Genomic DNA, 16,714 nt, shown 5'->3' on the forward strand with positions numbered 1-16,714 from the left:
CAGGCTGGCCTTTAGGAAGGGTCCACATACCTGCCAGCAGTTGTCCAGCCCACCCTCCACCTTTGAAGACTTGGGATACTAGTAATCTTTACAGTGTTTGCCAACTCGATGAGTAAAAATGAGACTGTTGCACTTTGTGATTCTGGGGTTCCCAGTCAAGCTGAGCATCTTCAGTTGCCCTTTTATTTCAATCTTCAGACTCAGGAGCCCCTGGGCCTGGGTCACAGTCTGACTCCCCTACTTCCTCACTGTGTGACTTCTGGGTAGGTCACCTGCCTTCACCCCACTGTCTCATCTGTGTAATGTGCTGATGCCAGGGCCTCCCCGGAGTCTTGTGATAACAATAAACGAGCCAATGTGTGTTCAGGGGTTAAGATGGAAAACCTGACCCATGTCTCTGTTTCCTGAGGATAAGTTCTTAAATGTTCTGGTACCTGCTGCCAAATGTATCGATATCTACCAAACAATGTATTTAAGGTGTTTACTCTTCACCTTCTCCCAGTAGGAGCGTCTGGTTGTTCCAAAATCTCTCCAGGGAATGTGCATTTCTCTTGTGACCAGAGTGAAACATGAGGGTGGTAAAGGAGAGAGGAAGGGAACGGGAAAGAAGAGATTCAGTTCAAATACCCTCCACAAAGCCTGGCCGGGTGCCCCCAGTCCTCTGTGACCATCCATCCAACCCTGAGCTCTCTGCAGGCAGGTCCTGGATCTGAGTCACTTAGATATGCAGTGCTGATAACACCCAATCCCATCAAAGCTTTGCAAATGGGTGGATTCCGTTTCATGCTCACCCATGAAGGTCACTGGTCCTCCACTGGAAATTATATTTATAGATGTGCTCCTCACTCACCGCTTGAACTTCCACCCCTAAACCACTATGATCCCTCATTTAGGACCCATCAGAGGCCCATTACCACCTGGGCAAAGCTAATGCTAAAAGGTAAGGGAGCCAAAGTCCTGACCCTGACACTCTTGCTAAGTGGTGGGTCTCATTATAAACAGACATTACAACAACTTGACACTGATCCACCTGTTATCGGGAGTGTGTGACCCATGCTATGCGCTCAGAGCTCTACGTGCAAAAAATCTCCTCTGAAACTCATAGCCACACCATAGGTTCCGTACTATCACTGTTGCTCCAGTCAACGAATAAGAGATCTGAAGCACAGAAAGGCCCAGTGGCTTGTCCAACGGCAACAGACATGAAGTCAGCAGGGCAGGACACACAGGCAGGCAGGTCTGACCGCAGAGTGTGGTCTGTGATGCCTGAGACAATCAGGAAACGTCACAGGGGAACAGGGAGGACGCACTAAGTGCCTGGGAGCTCAGAATTAGAGAAAGGACCCTGTGCTGCGGGCTCCTCAGGCAGAAGGGTCGGGGGAGGGAGCCAGGGCAAGCAGAGGGCTGGGGGCAGCCAACGGAGCAAGAGCCCCCCTGGCCTGTGGGGCGGGGCGAGGGAGAGGCACGTGCATGTGAGAGCCAGGGTGTGCGTGTCTGTGAGCGCACACTCACGCACAGAGGGCCTGGCTGTCAGGCCTCACCGGGGGGCTCGCCTGGGGTGAGCGTGGGGTGCATGGCGCAGGCATGGGCGGGGATGGGGGCGTCAAGTGAGAGAGACCAGGCAGGAGGCTGCCGCCTTCGCCGGGCTGGAGGAGATGGGCAGTGAGCGTCGGCGTCAGCGCTGGTTGAAGCCGGGGACTGAGGAAAGAAATGCTGACTCTCTCGGGTTGCTGGCACCTTCTGCCGGCACGCTGGGAAAGTAGTCACTGGTGACCAGCTGAGCGGGTCTGGAGTGGCTGTGGAGCCCCAGAATTCGCCGGTGCCATTTCCGGGAACTACTATAAAGTGAGCTCTGCGTCTCCTGAAGTGCTGTTTATGAGGCAGTAAAATCTGGAGCCAAGCTGCCTGACTGTGTCCTGATTTAGGACCAAGATTCTCCTGAGCAGGGAGCTGTTTGAGGAAAGCTATCGAAAAGGTTAAGTGAGCTGCATTGGCCGGGAATCGAACCCGGGCCTCCCGCGTGGCAGGCGAGAATTCTACCACTGAACCACCAATGCTCCAGCTGAGTGCTCCTCCTCCCCAGCTGTTCTGCTGCGCCGGCTCCTGGTGACACAGGCACGGCTGTAACCTGACACCTGGGACAGTCCAGCACTCAGTGCTGCTCCATTCTAGAAGGCCAGTCCCCCGAGGACGCCCACAGGACACGCATGCCTGCCATCCTGCTCTGATGCTCAAGAGAACCACAGGGACAAAATGCTTTGGGAACTCTTTTGGCTCCTGGGGGGCAAGTTCCAGACCTCAGTCCATTAGCTTTAAAGATTTCAGTAGGTTCTGCATCAGTTTAGTCTTTGGCTGATTTTGCAAAGGAGAACATCATCCCAGAGCTGATCAGGGACTTCTCGGTGAGGACAGAGTCTGAGAGATGGAAAAATGTCTCAGAGTTCTACATTGAGAGAGTCCAACTCTAGACTCTAGTAGGCATAAAGGTGGTTTTCTTCATGTGAAGTATAAACAAGATGTTAATGTTAAAGGAGAGGAGCAGAACTTCCAAGGACTGAATAAACCACAGCTGGGCTGGTCTGAACCCTCCTCTGAGAATGAGCGGCAGAGGAAAGGCAGGCGGTTCCTGAGTCACTGGATGTCCACCCCCGAGACTGAGCTGAGTCTGCAGACCCAACGGCCCTTCTGCCAGGCTCCACGCCTCTCTATCTCAACTGCAGCTGAGCTCAGAACAAGACTAAGGAAAGAATGAATGCTCTCTGGGGCAGAAAGGGTTCAGAGCTACGGGTTCTGGAGGCCAACTGCTTGCCTCAAACGCCACCCCTGCCCCTGAGAGCTGCCGGACGCTGGTGGTGGGACTCCTCTGCTCTGTGCCCACCTGCAGAAGGCAGGCAGCAGTTCCCACCTGCCTGGCTGTTCCCAGAGTTAGGGGCTGAGACATGGGAACAGCCCTGGCTGGCTGAGGGAGACCCCACGTCAAGTTGTCCAGCCTCTGGGCCCCAGGGGCCCTCGCTGGGAGGTGGGGGTGGGAGGCAGAGCCCACTCACCACTGGCTGCCCCCTCCTGTTTTGCTGCGCAGTCCTCGGGGTTGGGGCCTGCCTGTTTCTGCACCGCTGGCCTGGGCTCATCGGGCTCATCGTCCTCGGGGGTGACCAGCTTCATCAGGCTCTGGTTGCAGACGCTGGCCACCTCCTTGATGTCTGAGTGCGCCGATGTAAGGAGCGGCTGCAGCCAGGCTGGACTGAGAGCCCGCTCTGCTGCCCGAAGGGGTTGCCCTGCCTCCTCCCTTCCTGGGGGACCCCTCGCCCCTGAGGGGAGCAGAGACATGGCAGCCCAGGCCTTGGAGAGCCGCTTAAATCTCTGAGGACGCGGCCGAGGTTTGGGCATGCGGTGTCAGCCCCAACCCAGGCCGCCTGGGCCTTCCCAGGCCACGCTCTGCTCCGCCTCCTACTCCAGGGCTGTCTGCAGGCGTGGCGGGTCCTGGGCCCTCTCCCCACCCAGGGTGACCTCGTACCCCTCAGGGGTGCCCTTGTCTCTGCTCTCTGGGGTGAAGGATACTCCTCTTGCGGTCGTCATAGGCCAGGCAGGGAAGGACGGCGGTCAGGATCCCCGAGGAGTAGGGCAGCATCACGCGGCCAGCCAGCTGAATGAACTCCCGCAGCCAGCACATGGCCGTCAGCTGGATCAAGTCATCTGCGGGGACGGGGTTCCAGGTTAGCGTGGCCGGTGCCCCCCCACCGACATGCCCACGGGTGCTGGAGCCCTTCAGCCGGGCTGAGGGATGGCACAGCTCCCAGCCCCCCGGGACTCCCGTGCTCTCGCCTGTTCCTTCCGTGGGCACCAGGGACACACGGACGATAGTCCTGCGGCCACCCGTGAGAGCAGCCACGGCTCTCTGCCCTCCTGTGTCCACTCCCCCTAGTGGGACGCTGAGGCTCCTCTCATCAGGAGCGGGAGTTTATTCCCCCACTCCCGGTCCGGGGCTGGCCTTGCGACATTGGCCAACAGAAGGTGGGAGAAAGGATGGTTCAAGCCTCGGCCTTGCTGACGTCTTTCCTGTGTCCTGGAATCCACTGAATCCACATGAACGCACCCAGGCTAGCCCACTGGGTGATGAGATGCTTGGAACGACTGTCACCGCTGGCCACGGCTGACAGTTGGGACAGCCAGACATGAGTGACATGATGGACCATCGGCCTCAGCCCACCCTCCAGAGGACTGGAGACACGGGATTTCCCCCAGTCCTGGCCTGGCACAGAGGAGTAGGGCCACCCAGCTGACCTGAAGCCTGAGGTCAGTAAAAAGGGACTGTGATGGGAAGGAGTTAGATTTGGTGGTGGTTTGATACTCAATAGAAACAGTTACGCGACCCCAGCCTCCAAGCCTTTCAATTCACAGTGCTGATGCCAAGCCTGCCAGCAAGGCCTCCAGATCTTCCCCCATCTAGGGCCAGACCAAGTGAAAAGGCCTCCACGCTGACAGAACCAGAATCTCTCTCGCAAGGCCTCATGGCTCTGGGACCCACCATCACACTGCCTCCCACTCCCACCAGGACTCTGTCTGGGACGAGGCCAGGGGGCTTCTGAGGAGGAGGGGGGTCCGTGGGGCACCCACGTGCTCACCTGTGGTCTGGCAGTGGATCACCAGGATGTTGGCCATCTCAGCAAACTTAACACTTGAGGGGTTCTTCTTCGTTTCCTTCAGGAACTCCCCAAGGACCACCTCACACCTGCAGTGAGCAAAGGAGAAGGGAAATATCCCTGCCACCCGGGGCGGGGAGCCTCCCCAGTGCTGTTTCTGCTCAGCGTGGCACGGGCATCTGCGTCAGAGGGACTTCAGAGGCTGGGGAGGAGGCGATCTTGGCGTCCCAAAGTGGGAAGCTCACGTGCCAAGAGAAGAGTGAATCTCACGTTCTGCTGGCGCCTGTGCGTGTGTAGGGGACACATACGCAGCTCCGTGCTCCCCTCCTCACTCACATTTTCCGGATCTCTTTGCCATTGTCGCCCAGGATCTGGAAAAGCCCGTCCAGGATCTCCGGCAGGTAGTCCAGCAGGTTAATGTCGGGCACGGACTCCAGCACCAGGATCTGACCCAGGAAGGAGACCATCAGGGAAGGTCTGAGAACCTGCCTTCTCGGACCGGCTGGCGAGGAGAAGTCCTGGGGTGTCCCACGGGGGAGGGCGTGCTGGCTGCCGTTGATTTTGTTCAGCATGCAGGAAAACGGCACTCTCACCCCCAGGCAGCTCAGACGCCCTGAGGAGAAGGGAACCCGCGGCAAAGGCAGGCAACTAGCAGGAGAGGCTGGCTTCAAAGAGAAATCTGGGTGTTTCTGGAGACAAGGAAGGAACCCCATCTGCTTCAGAGGCGAATGTGACGGGCTCTGGGGGCAGAGCTGAGGAAACGTGTTTTGGGATCATGTGCCATCATGGCCCCTGGAGGGGCAACAGTGAGGTGCCTCCACAGCCTCGGCACATGACCAGGTGGGCCAGAGAGCAGGCTCACGGGCAGCGAGAAACAGCATCAGGGCCAGATCTTACCCAGGAGATGATGAATTGCCGGGCGTACTGGTTGTTGGAGTAAATCCTCTCCCGCAACAAGGGGATGAAGCCCACCAAGTCAAACTTGTTGCTCTCTGTCACGATGTCCTGGGGGTCAAAGGTGTATGAGCTGCTGAGGGCCAGGCAGCCTGACCTGGCTGAGTGCCTGACTTCAGAGGTCAGGTGGCCACAGAGGAGGACAGAGCCTGTGTCAGGCAGGCTGAGGGACAAGCAAGGATGGACTGAAAGTGGGAATCAGGGGGAACAGAAGCAATGAAAAGGCAAAACCCTTCCTACATCTCTGCGGTCTGGACTGAATGCCCAGTGAGCTGGGCATACACTGCCTGACACTGGGGGCAGGGTGGACCAGCTCGTGGGAACACTAGGGGCGATGGACGGCTCTGTATTTTGATCCTGCTGCTGACATAACTCTATATACTCAAGACTGTATATTATCCCACTTATTGTATGTAAATATTTTTTTTTAATTAGGAAAAACATCCCAATGATAGAGCTTCAAAGCTCCACAGACAGATGGAAGAATGAAATGCTAAAAGTGGGGACAAAGTACTAATACCTTTAAGAGGCGGTCTAGGAGCTCAGATCCGCTTTTCACATTGGGGTCTGGGTCAGCAGCCAACTACGGGAGACACAGAGATGGAAAAAGGATCACAGTCAATTTATTAAGGCAATGAATCCACTGGAATCCTATAGCAAGGCCTTGGGGGAGCCTGTTCACAGATGGAAGGAAGGTAGGGGAGGCAGGGAGGCAGTGCAGAACTGGGGAAGGTGCAGAGATGCGCTCGGGGGCCCTGCTCTGCTCAGGAGCCTGCAGGGCCTGCTGCCACTGGCCGTGTGGCTGCTTCCCACTGGCGTTCCCCAGGGCTTTCCAGCCTAACAACGCCAGGTCCTCCCCCCACTCCTGGAGGAGGGGCCGGAGCAGTTTTGAGGCTGATTCTCTAGAAACAACTTCATGGAGGGAAACTCGGTGATGCTGAGAGGCACTGATGAACTAAGAGGGACCCCAGAGCCATTCTAAGCAGAGCTTTTTTCAGAGTTTGCAGGCTATGCTCTCCTCACAGGGGAAATGCAGTCTGCACTATGGACAGAGGAGCCTGGCAGGCTGGAGTCCATGGGGTCGCAGAAGAGTCGCACACAATTGTGCAATTAAAAGTACAGACGATTTTGTACTGTTAGTTGCAGACTACACCTTCGCATTCTACAAGCGAGGTCAGTGCTCTCAAATGACTGTTTTCCCCCCAAACTTGTGGTAGACTGATGATTTTGTAAAATGCAGTAAAATTAAATTAATAGAGATGTGGGGGGAACCAAACATAAATACAAGCCCATTTAAAAAATGTATCATCAGAGTCAACACACAAGGAGCGTCCCTGGCAGCACTTAAGCAGTGCTTATCTGCTCCCCTGCCTCTTGGGAAAGGCAGCCGGCACTCAAGGCCCCGAGGGTCAAGCCTGGGAGGTGGGGGGCGAGCTCAGAGCAGCTGGAGTGCAGAGGGAGGGCTCACCTTGCTCAGCCCGTCAAAGAGCACGTTGAAGTGGGGCAGCACGGCGCCTCGGGCCACCTTCACGATGTTGTAGAGGGCCTCACAGGCGTAGTAGCGCAGCCTGCTGTCGGCGTCGTTGAAGCAGGTGAGCACTGGCTCGATCAGCTCCTTCAGGTAGAGTCCCGAGTCCTGTGACGGGGCAGGAGCACAAGTGCTACTCAGAAAGAGTCAGATCCTGGGATCCTAGTCCCCGGCTCCCTTGGAGATGCTTAGACCTTCGACTGAGGGCTGGGCTCAAAGGCTCTTTGCAAGTCGGCCTCTCAGGTTAGGGGCCACGCCCAGGAACCAGGGAGCAGGCGGCAGAGCCAGCCTTGCTGGCCTGGGGTATGCAGAGAATGGCAATGGAAAACACAGGTCTGCAACCCCCTGTTGGGGTCAGGGGCAGAGTCAAGGCCATGGCTGGTGTGTGCGTCCCCCCAGGAGAAAAGCGTACCTTGCCCAGTGCAATGGAGCAGGCGGCCAGGCCGATGAGCCCCCCTTTCCGGCTGTGGGGGTGCTGAGACAGGGCAAATTCCTGAGACAAGGTCTGGATCACATGCTTGATCTGTACTGTGTTGTTCTGGGCCACAAACTCCCGGACCAGTCTGGAGGAGAGAGGAGAGGGTCTTAGGCCAGTGGGATCAGGCTGCTCCTGCTCCTGCTGCAGGCCCTGGGGCCTGGCGTCGGGATGAGGGGTGCAGAGGGCCTGCTCAGAAAGAGGAACTGGAGTCACGGGCCCTGACCTAGTTCCGCAGACGGGCGCTGGCTTTCCCTTTTCTGGTCTCCGCTTCCCCTTACTGAGGATGGAACAAAGAACAGTGACCAATCTCAAATCTGAGAAGGCAATGAATGTGGTGCTGGGGACCAAAACCTGCAGTGATCCACCACCGTCATTCAACCCTCTGCTCAGCCCTCCATTCAGGCACTCAGATGGTTCTCTGTCATTATTTCCAGGGACAGGGCTGAACTGGGCCCATGTCCAACAGGCAGGATCCACACACAATGAGTAGGTGCAGCCACAGCACACAAGTGTCACCACAGAAGCCAGATGCTGCAGGTGAGTCTCCCTGGGCGGCCGGGGCAGCGCCACCTGAGTCAGACCTTAGAGTCAGGAGCTGGCATTTTCCAGGTGAAGAAAGGAAGGCTGGGCGCCTTAGGCACAGGGAAAAGCCTGGCTAATGGCAGGGGCCCTGAAAACACACGGTGTACTTAGAGGAGGGTGAGGAGCCCAGGGTGTGGGAGGAGCAGCTGAGGACAGATCAAAGGACAGAGGAGCTGGTGAAAGGTTTACAGTGATGGGGTCCTGCCGGCTTCTGTTTGGACCTGGAGAGGCTGCACTGCATGGGAGGGGGCTGGTTTGAAAGGAGAGCACCCCAGCTCTCCGATCTGAAAGAGGGGGCTTAAACATGGTGGAGGCTGTGGGAAAGAGCAGGGAGGGATAGTTTCGAATTATACAGAAAAGCATTAGGATCCCCTGTAATAGGGAAGAGGACAAGAAGGGTAGAGACGCTTGTGTTTTAAGACGCCAGGAGACGGAGGGGAGGGGAGGAGACTGTTCCCTCATCAGGTGAGCAGGACTAGCAGAGACGCGGTGCCAGGGAAAGGCTGCATGAATGGCCTGTGGGGGGGGGTCTCCTGCTTTGCCCATTATAGCGTGTGATTCCACCAAGCATCCCCCCCTCCCTGCCTGGGGGCCCGAGGGCTGTGGTCAAACCAAGGGCCTTGGGAGGAAGGCAGTTCCATAGGTGCCCACACTTGCTAAGCCGTGCAATAAACCTGCTGGATTACCCCACCAGACGAGTCTCAGTGATGTCAGAGCTCTCCGAGTGGCCACAGACAACAGCCCCTTGAGAAAGGCCCTGCAGGTGAGCCAGAGAGCAGCAGAGCATTGGTGGTTCCGTGGTAGAATTCTCGCCTGCCATGCAGGAGGCCTGGGTTCAATTCCCAGTCAATGCAGGGCTGCTTTTTTGGCCTCTTCCCGGCAGACTCCCTCAGAGATCCTGCTGCAGCAATCAGCTCCTCAACCACACCTGGCCTGCCGCAGCCAAGGCTGCTCTGAAGCCAGGTGCACCTCCCTGCCCGGTGAGCGTGACCAGCAGCTGGATTCTCCACACACGTGCCACTTCCTGGCTGCAGGGCCAAGGCCCGTGTGCCTTGCAGCCGTCAGAGGACTCCTGTGCACCCCACCCCGGCCAGTCTCCAGCAAGAAGCTGTGATGAAGCCTGTGAACTGTGAAACAGCTCCACACGCCATGTGGACGGGGGAGCGGGGACCACACTCCTGAGAGGAGGAAGCCCCCGGAGTCTCAGTGGGCTTCTTGTTACTGAGAAGGAAGGATCTGAGGTGGTTTCTATCCTGACAGATGAAGGCAAATCAAAGACACAACCCCCTCCTGCTCTGGAGCCTAAGCTTCTGTTTCTGTGGTGGTGCTGACGTGGCAGCTTCGGAGCGTAGCCTCGGATTCTGGGAATCAGTGTGTGGACAAGGAGGCTGGCCCTGGGGTTAAAGGGAGGTGCTCACACAGCTGCTGACAGCTGGAGCATTGGTGGTTCAGTGGTAGAATTCTCGCCTGCCACGCGGGAGGCCCGGGTTCGATTCCCGGCCAATGCAGCAGCAAACATTTTTAAAAAAAAAATCATTAAAAAAAAAAAAATTCCAAGAGACTGGATTTGAGATTTCACACCACTCATAGCATTGGTAAGACACTCTGAAAACCTGAGAATGACTTTTTTCTAGCTTGATTTCCATACCTGTCTCCTACATTCCACAAAGATCTAGCTCGTTGTCTTCTCGTTCCTGAAGAGTCCAGGAGGTAGGGGTCACCAAAGCCACTGCAAGCAGCTGTCCTCCCACTCCTCCCACTCCTGCCATGGGCTGCCTGTGGCCTCTGCCTGCAAGGCTCCCAGGGAACCAGGCCGACCTTCTGCTCAGTCCACGCGAGCGCAGTCCGGGGACGTGGAATAATGTTGTTTATGAGGCTCCGGCAGGGCAGCCACAGAAGACCCAGCCATTGGAAAGGGTCCCCTGGCCCACTGGAGAGCCAGCAAACAGGGCGCATTCCCTGCCTGAGGGGCTTCTGCTAGAATCTGTTAGGTGGGAAACGAGAGGCCATGAGGACTTTCATGCAAAAGAGGAAAGAAGCTGGTGAGGACCGTGCGAGGTGAGGAGCAGGCAGGAGAGAAAGAGCGTGAAGCGTCTCTAGTGCGAGGGGATCCGATGTGGCTTCACAAGGGGTTCTGAGGGATGAGCAGGTATTCATGCGGGAGGAGGAAGCTCAGACGGAGGGAAGCTCATGAGTGAAGGCTCAGAGGAAGAACAGGGGCACTCGGTTTGGCAGCTTGAATGGACAGAGATGGTGGAGAGGCTGCGCCCGCTCACGGGCTTGGCAGAGGAGGTGGGCTTTGCTCTGTGAGCAGCCACAGACGGTAGGGAGGTCTGCAGTGCGGTCTCACCTGCACTGAGGGAGCACTGAAGACTGGAAAGGCTGCACAGACCGGACGCTGGGAGAGCACGAGGAACGGGCATCGACATCGGGGCAGGCTGGCAAGGGCGGGGCCTCCAGAAGCGGGAGCAGACGGGCAACACCTCCCGACCCCGCTGTTTGCTCCACAGCAGCTGGAAGGCCCCTCTCCCTGAATCCCACCAGGATGTAGCTCAGGGCACCCCAGGTCACTACAGACACGATGGCCCCTTCAAGTCCCAAGGCTCTGGAACCCCAAGTCTCTGCTGTCTGCACCCCTGCGCTTGAGGGGAGAACACTGTCCATAGCCAGGAGAACAAGACAAACAGTGGTTTCTTCTGGAAGGCAAACCCTGAGAACAGGTGGTCAGGAAATCTATCTGCCTGTAGAGCACTGGGCCGGGCCTTTGGGGTCACCCCGGGGCCACAGCAGGAAGACCTGTCCCCCGAATCAGGCCCACACTCTCTACCTGACACTCAACACAGGGACGGCTACCTCTCTAGTCTGTAGCCTGGCTACACGTGCAACCTCCCTGCAGCCAGATCCAGCTTCCTACTGGGCCTGCTAGTCTACTCCGTGGACAGTTCCTGTCCATGCCACCTCACAGGCAAGCTCCTGTCTCATTCCACAGCCTAGCCAGGCCTCAAACGACAGCTCCACCCAGCCCTGCTTCTGCTGCATCTCAGGAAGGACCACTCCTCCTCTGGACGCTGCAGTCTGTGCTCACCACCACATCATCGAATGTCACGAATTCTTTCTCACGTTTCACGTTCCTAGCTCCACAAGCGAAAGGCAATGTAAACACTAAACAAACTCTGTTAAAGACAAAATCCTTTCAGCACAGCCTACAGAGTGACAGCACTTACACAGGATGTGCTGGAAGCAACAATAAGGCTGAGATGAACACCTCTATTCAAGGACTCAACCAATGACTCAAGCTATGAAAATAGCAAACATTTCTGAGAAGCAGAGCGGGTGATGGACAAAACCGGTGTCACTGTACCTTCAGCCAATAAAACCACAGATATGGAGCCAAGTCTGTACATCAGTTCTGAGTCTCCTACTCATCAGAGCAATACTCATCAGTACAATTCGCTGGCAATGGCGAGAGCCAGGGCAGCAACAAGCAGCGGTGGGGAGAGACGGCACTCAAGAAAGGGGTGCTCGATGAGAGAGGCATGGTTCTGGACATGCTGAATGTTAGAGCTGAACGGGAGGGTCATCTTGGCAAAATCCAAACCCTTTAGTGGAGGAGGAAACTGAAACCAAAGCAGTTAAGGCAGTGGTTCTCAACTGGGGTGATTCTGCACCCCCAGGGGATATTTGGCAACTGTCTGGAGACACTTGTGGTTGTAGTAGTGATGCAAAGCTACTGGCGTCTAGTGGGTAATGATCAGAGCCGCTGCTAAAGACCCTATCATGCACAGACAGTCCACCAAACCAGGAGTTACCTGTCCACAAAGATCAGAAGCACCGAGGTTAAAAGCCCCGAGGTAAGAAATTCGCCAGCAGTCACAGGATGAGTGTCACACAACACACTGTGGAGTGAGTGAAGTTGCACAGTCGTGGCCAACTTTTTGCCGCCCCATGGGCTGCAGCCCACCAGGTTCCTCAGTCCATGGGATTCTCCAGGCAAGATACTGGAGTGGGTTGCCATCTCCTTCTCCAGGGGATCTTCCCAACCCAGGATCAAACCCAGGTCTCCCGCACTGCAGGCAGATGCTTTACCCTCTGAGCCACCAGGGAAGCCCAGCAGACTATACTAGGCCCTTACAAAGCTTTCTGCAGTGATGGAATTGTTTGAAAATCTGTGCTGTCCATTATGGCAGCCGACAGCCACAAGTGGCTATGTGAGATACAGGCAGAATGACTGAGAAACTATACTTAAAATTTCTATTTTATCTTTAATAATTTAAATGTAAATAGTCACCCATGGCCAGTGGCTACCTTACTGGACAGAGCAGAACTAAAACCTCTATTTCCTGATGCTTAAACTGGCATTCTTTCTGTTTCACAGCCTGCCTCTTTCCACTCTTCTGAAATTACCAACCCACCTGACTTTGTCACAAAAATCTGGCTGAAAAAAAAATACACATGTAAAATAACAGCAGAAAAATCTCAATGTTCCCAGTTAAACGCCTTGCTTTGTAATAAAAATTACTAAGCAAAATGTCAGGTCAAGGCTACACATACAGTGGAATCCCATTATCCACAGTTTCAGATACCAACGGTCAACAGCAGTTCAGAAAATATTAAATGGAAAATAAAAAAATAAACAGTCTATAAGCTTTAAACTATATGCTGTTCTGAGTGTTGAGATGAAATCTCGTGCTGTCCCACCAGAACATGAATCACCCCTTCCTCCAGTACATTCATGTTGCATATGATACGCACCCACTTAGTAACTGTCTGAGTTATCAGGTTGACTCTCTGGTATGGTAGTGCTTATGTTCAAGTAACCCTTATTTTACTTAATAACAACCCTAAAGTGCAACAGTAGTGATGCTGACAGGATATTCTCTTACTGTGCCTAACTATAATTCATAAATTAAACTTCATCATACATCTGTATATATAGGAGAAAATATTGCATATATACAGTTTGGTGCCATCCAAGGGGTTTCAGGCATCCACTGGGAGTCTGGGGACATATCCCCGCCAGACAAGAGAGTGCTACTGCACATGTAATTAAGACTGCAGAAACAACAAATTATTCCTACTTCCACTTTTGGAGAAGGGTGATGTGACAGAGATAAAACACTCAGCCTACTGAGCCTTGAGATCTTGGACCTGACTTCTTCATTTGGTCAACTTATTGTCTTTTCACTTCTCAAAAAGTGGATAAGAAATGAGGCAGGTCAACATCCATAGCAAATTCTCACGCTTCCCACCTCCTTCCCATCTGAGATCATTCTCGGATTAGATCGTTTTGGTAGAGACCACACTGAGGACGCATCATGCGCCAGGCACTGGGCTAAACACATACACAAAATCGCAGCCCCTTTGAAGTACCAGGAGGTTAAATAATACGGCCCAGATCACACAGTACTGCCCATCTTCTGCTGTTAAGCACAGCACTGAGGGCCTAAAGCTTGGGGCTGCAACACTGGCTGCAAAAGCACGAGAGGCTGCCCGGAGGAGCGAGACCCGCAACAGCCAGGACGGAGCCCCGGCCCCACTCCCTGCGCCCCAGCCGGGGCCCGCAGCTCTTACTTCTCGATCTCCAGGGCAGCCACCTTCCGCTTTTCGTAGAGCTTGTCGTTGAGGGCGCGCACGATGCTGGGCGTGAGCGGCGCGAAATCCTTCTCCGGGTTCATGGCAGCAGCGCGGGCGTGCCTCCCGGAGCCCCGCGGCTCCTCAGCCCGCGGCAGCCGGGGCCGCGCCGGGGCCAGGGGCGTCTACGGCTCCGCGCTGCCTCCGGCCCCGGCTCATGGGCCACGCAGCCCCTGCCCGAGTCTTGCGGGGCCGCGCGCCGCCTGGCAGCCCGGGCGTGGACCTCGTCTCCGTCCCACTGCCCCGGGCCAGCCAGCAGCTCACGGGAGCAGTGCCTGCCGGGCGCCAGGGGCGGCAGCCATGTTTCCCGGGTCCGGTGACCTCAGGCAGCTTCCGCCTTCCGCCGCTGGGCCCGCCCCTCGCCGGCCACACCCCCGGCGGGTCGGCCACGCCCCCGCAAGACTGCACTCCCCGCCCCCACTCTGGCCTGCGGGCCCCCACAGTGTGGGCCGTGTTTGAAGCCTGCTTAGAGTGGCACGTGTACCATGTACTCCACTGCCTGCACATAATAGGCTTGGTACCTGGTGGGCTTCTGCAGACGTTCCTGAAAACGAAGGGGCTCTTGAATCGCTTAACGTAATTTATTCCACACCTACTGAATCCACTAGTTCATTCACTACTTCAGTCATCAGTCAATTTCTTATATGCCAATGTTACAAATTAAAGTAACGCCCTCTTGATTTTTCTCTAAATCCTAGTCACTTGTTCAGTTCAGTTCAGTTGCTCAGTCGTGTCTGACTCTTTGCGACCCCATGAATCGCAGCACACCAGGCCTCCCTGTTCATCACCAACTCCTGGAGTCTGCTGCTGCTGCTGCTAAGTCACTTCAGTCGTGTCCGACTCTGTGTGACCCCATAGACGGAAGCCCACCAGGCTCCCCTGTCCCTGGGATTCTCCAGGCAAGAACACTGGAACGGGTTGCCATTTCCTTCTCCAATGCATGAAAGTGAAAAGTGAAAGTGAAGTCGCTCAGTTGTGTCAAACCCTTAGCGACCCCACGGACGGCAGCCTACCAGGCTCCTCCATCCATGGGATTTTCTGCAAGAGTACTGGAGTGGCTTGCCATTGCCTCTCGGAGTCTACTCAAACCCATATCCATAGAGTCGGTGATGCCATCCAGCCATCTCATCCTCTGTTGTCCCCTTCTCCTCCTGCCCCCAATCTCTTCCAGCATCAGAGTCCTTTCCAATGAGTCAACTCTTCACATGAGGTGGCCAAAGTGTTGGAGTTTCAGCTTTAGCATCAGTCCTTCCAATGAACACTCAGGACTGATCTCCTTTAGAATGGACTGGTTGGATATCCTTGCAGTCCAAGGGACTCTAGAGAGTTTTCTCCAACACCACAGTTCAAAAGCATCAATTCTTCAGCATTCAGCTTTCTTCACAGTCCAACTGTCACATCCATACATGACCACTGGAAAAACCATAGCCTTGACTAGACGGACGTTTGTTGGCAAAGTAATGTCTTTGCTTTTTAATATGCTATCTAGGTTGGGCCTAACTTTCCTTCCAAGGAGTAGTTCAGTTCAGTTCAGTTCAGTCGCTCAGTCGTGTCCGACTCTCCGCGACCCCATGGACTACAGCACGCCAGGCTTCCCTCCAAGGAGTAAGCGTCTTTTAATTTCCTGTCTGCAGTCATGAAGTAGTCACTTGTACGAGTATTTTAAAAATATTTTCTCTGATCAACTCACTTTAAAAATTTTAGAATTCCTACTTAAGCCTTGTTTGTGCCCCATAATGCTGGGTTTGAATAGTGATACATATATATTTCTAAAACACATAAATACATTACAATTAAAAACCAAGCAGTCTGTCTATTGTTATCCAAAAAATAGATTCAGCTTTTGGTGGGTGTTGAGCCAAAAGGCACAGCCAAGCCATAGATGGGTTGAGTCAGTCAGTTCAGTCACTCAGTCGTGTCCAACTCTTTGCGACCCCATGAATCACAGCACGCCAGGCCTCCCTGTCCATCACTAGCTCCCGGAGTTCACTCAAACTCATGTCCAGCGAGTCGGTGATGCCATCCAGCCATCTCATTCTCTGTCGTCCCCTTCTCCTCCCGCCCCCAACCTTTCCCAGCATCAGAGTCTTTTCCAGTGAGTCAACTCGTCGCATGAGGTGGCCGAAGTATTGGAGTTTCAGCTTTAGCATCAGTCCTTCCAATGAGCACCCAGGATTGATCTCCTTTAGAATGGACTGGTTGGATCTCCTTGCAGTCCAAGGGACTCTCAAGAGTCTTCTCCAACACCACAGTTCAATAGCATCAATTCTTAAGCGATCAGCTTTCTTCACAGTCCAACTCTCACATCCATACATGACCATGGGAAAAACCATAGCCTTGACTAGACAGACCTTGGTTGGCAAAGTAATGTCTCTGCTTTTTAATATGTCATCCAGGTGGGGAGAAGGAAGCATTTATTGTTTCTGTGACAAATAACACACATAATCTCTGCCAAAGCAGTGTCTCCCTCTCCCTCAAAAGCAAACTGGGAAAAGTTTTAACCTAAAGGTACATGGATTTTCATGAAGGGGTTTGAGTAGTGGAGAATTCAGCACAGAACTCAGGCCATGATCAACAATGTCCAAGCTTTAGTTGATTAAAGTCATAAGGGTCAACATCATCATTCCATCCTCCTCCTAGGTGTGGGCCTTAGTTCTTCAGAACTCAAAGACTGTATCAAATTGTTATGCCTGTTCCTTGGGGAGGAACTAGGACTCTGCTTTATAGCTGAACTGTTTTTCTTGAGACTCAGGAGTGGTCTCCAGTTCCTAAAAGTGGTTCCCTGTTGTCAGTTGCCAAGAAAATGGGACTTCAAGTGACTGCAAGGAAATGAATTTTGTCAACATATTGAGGGAGTTTGGAAGGGAATCTCTCCCCATTTGACTCTGCAGATGGTTGGTT

At 54.5% G+C, this 16,714-nt stretch overlaps 1 protein-coding gene and 3 non-coding genes across 4 annotated transcripts in view; 2 read left to right on the plus strand and 2 right to left on the minus strand.

The window, feature by feature from the left end:
* VAC14 (VAC14 component of PIKFYVE complex) overlaps positions 1–14,135 on the minus strand; it is a 75,447-nt gene extending 61,312 nt beyond the window's left edge. Inside the window, exons 1-9 of the mRNA XM_055413178.2 lie at positions 13,754–14,135; positions 7,535–7,685; positions 7,063–7,230; positions 6,115–6,177; positions 5,538–5,645; positions 4,977–5,086; positions 4,623–4,729; positions 3,559–3,693; positions 3,048–3,200 (exon numbers count right to left, since the gene is read on the minus strand). Of these exons, the coding sequence (XP_055269153.1) occupies positions 3,048–3,200; positions 3,559–3,693; positions 4,623–4,729; positions 4,977–5,086; positions 5,538–5,645; positions 6,115–6,177; positions 7,063–7,230; positions 7,535–7,685; positions 13,754–13,857 (1,099 nt within the window). The 5' untranslated portion in view covers positions 13,858–14,135. The remainder of the gene's footprint in view (positions 1–3,047; positions 3,201–3,558; positions 3,694–4,622; positions 4,730–4,976; positions 5,087–5,537; positions 5,646–6,114; positions 6,178–7,062; positions 7,231–7,534; positions 7,686–13,753) is intronic.
* TRNAG-GCC (transfer RNA glycine (anticodon GCC)) lies at positions 1,987–2,057 on the minus strand. Its single transcript has one exon. It is a non-coding gene; the product is annotated as a tRNA-Gly (tRNA).
* On the plus strand, positions 8,966–9,036 carry TRNAG-GCC (transfer RNA glycine (anticodon GCC)). Its single transcript has one exon. It is a non-coding gene; the product is annotated as a tRNA-Gly (tRNA).
* TRNAG-GCC (transfer RNA glycine (anticodon GCC)) lies at positions 9,620–9,690 on the plus strand. The gene has a single exon. It is a non-coding gene; the product is annotated as a tRNA-Gly (tRNA).
* Positions 14,136–16,714: the final 2,579 nt, after the last annotated feature.

Source organism: Moschus berezovskii, chromosome 22 (genome assembly GCF_049115385.1).
Source record: "Moschus berezovskii isolate FMDL1 chromosome 22, NW_MosBer_1.0, whole genome shotgun sequence".
NCBI lineage: Eukaryota > Metazoa > Chordata > Mammalia > Artiodactyla > Moschidae > Moschus > Moschus berezovskii.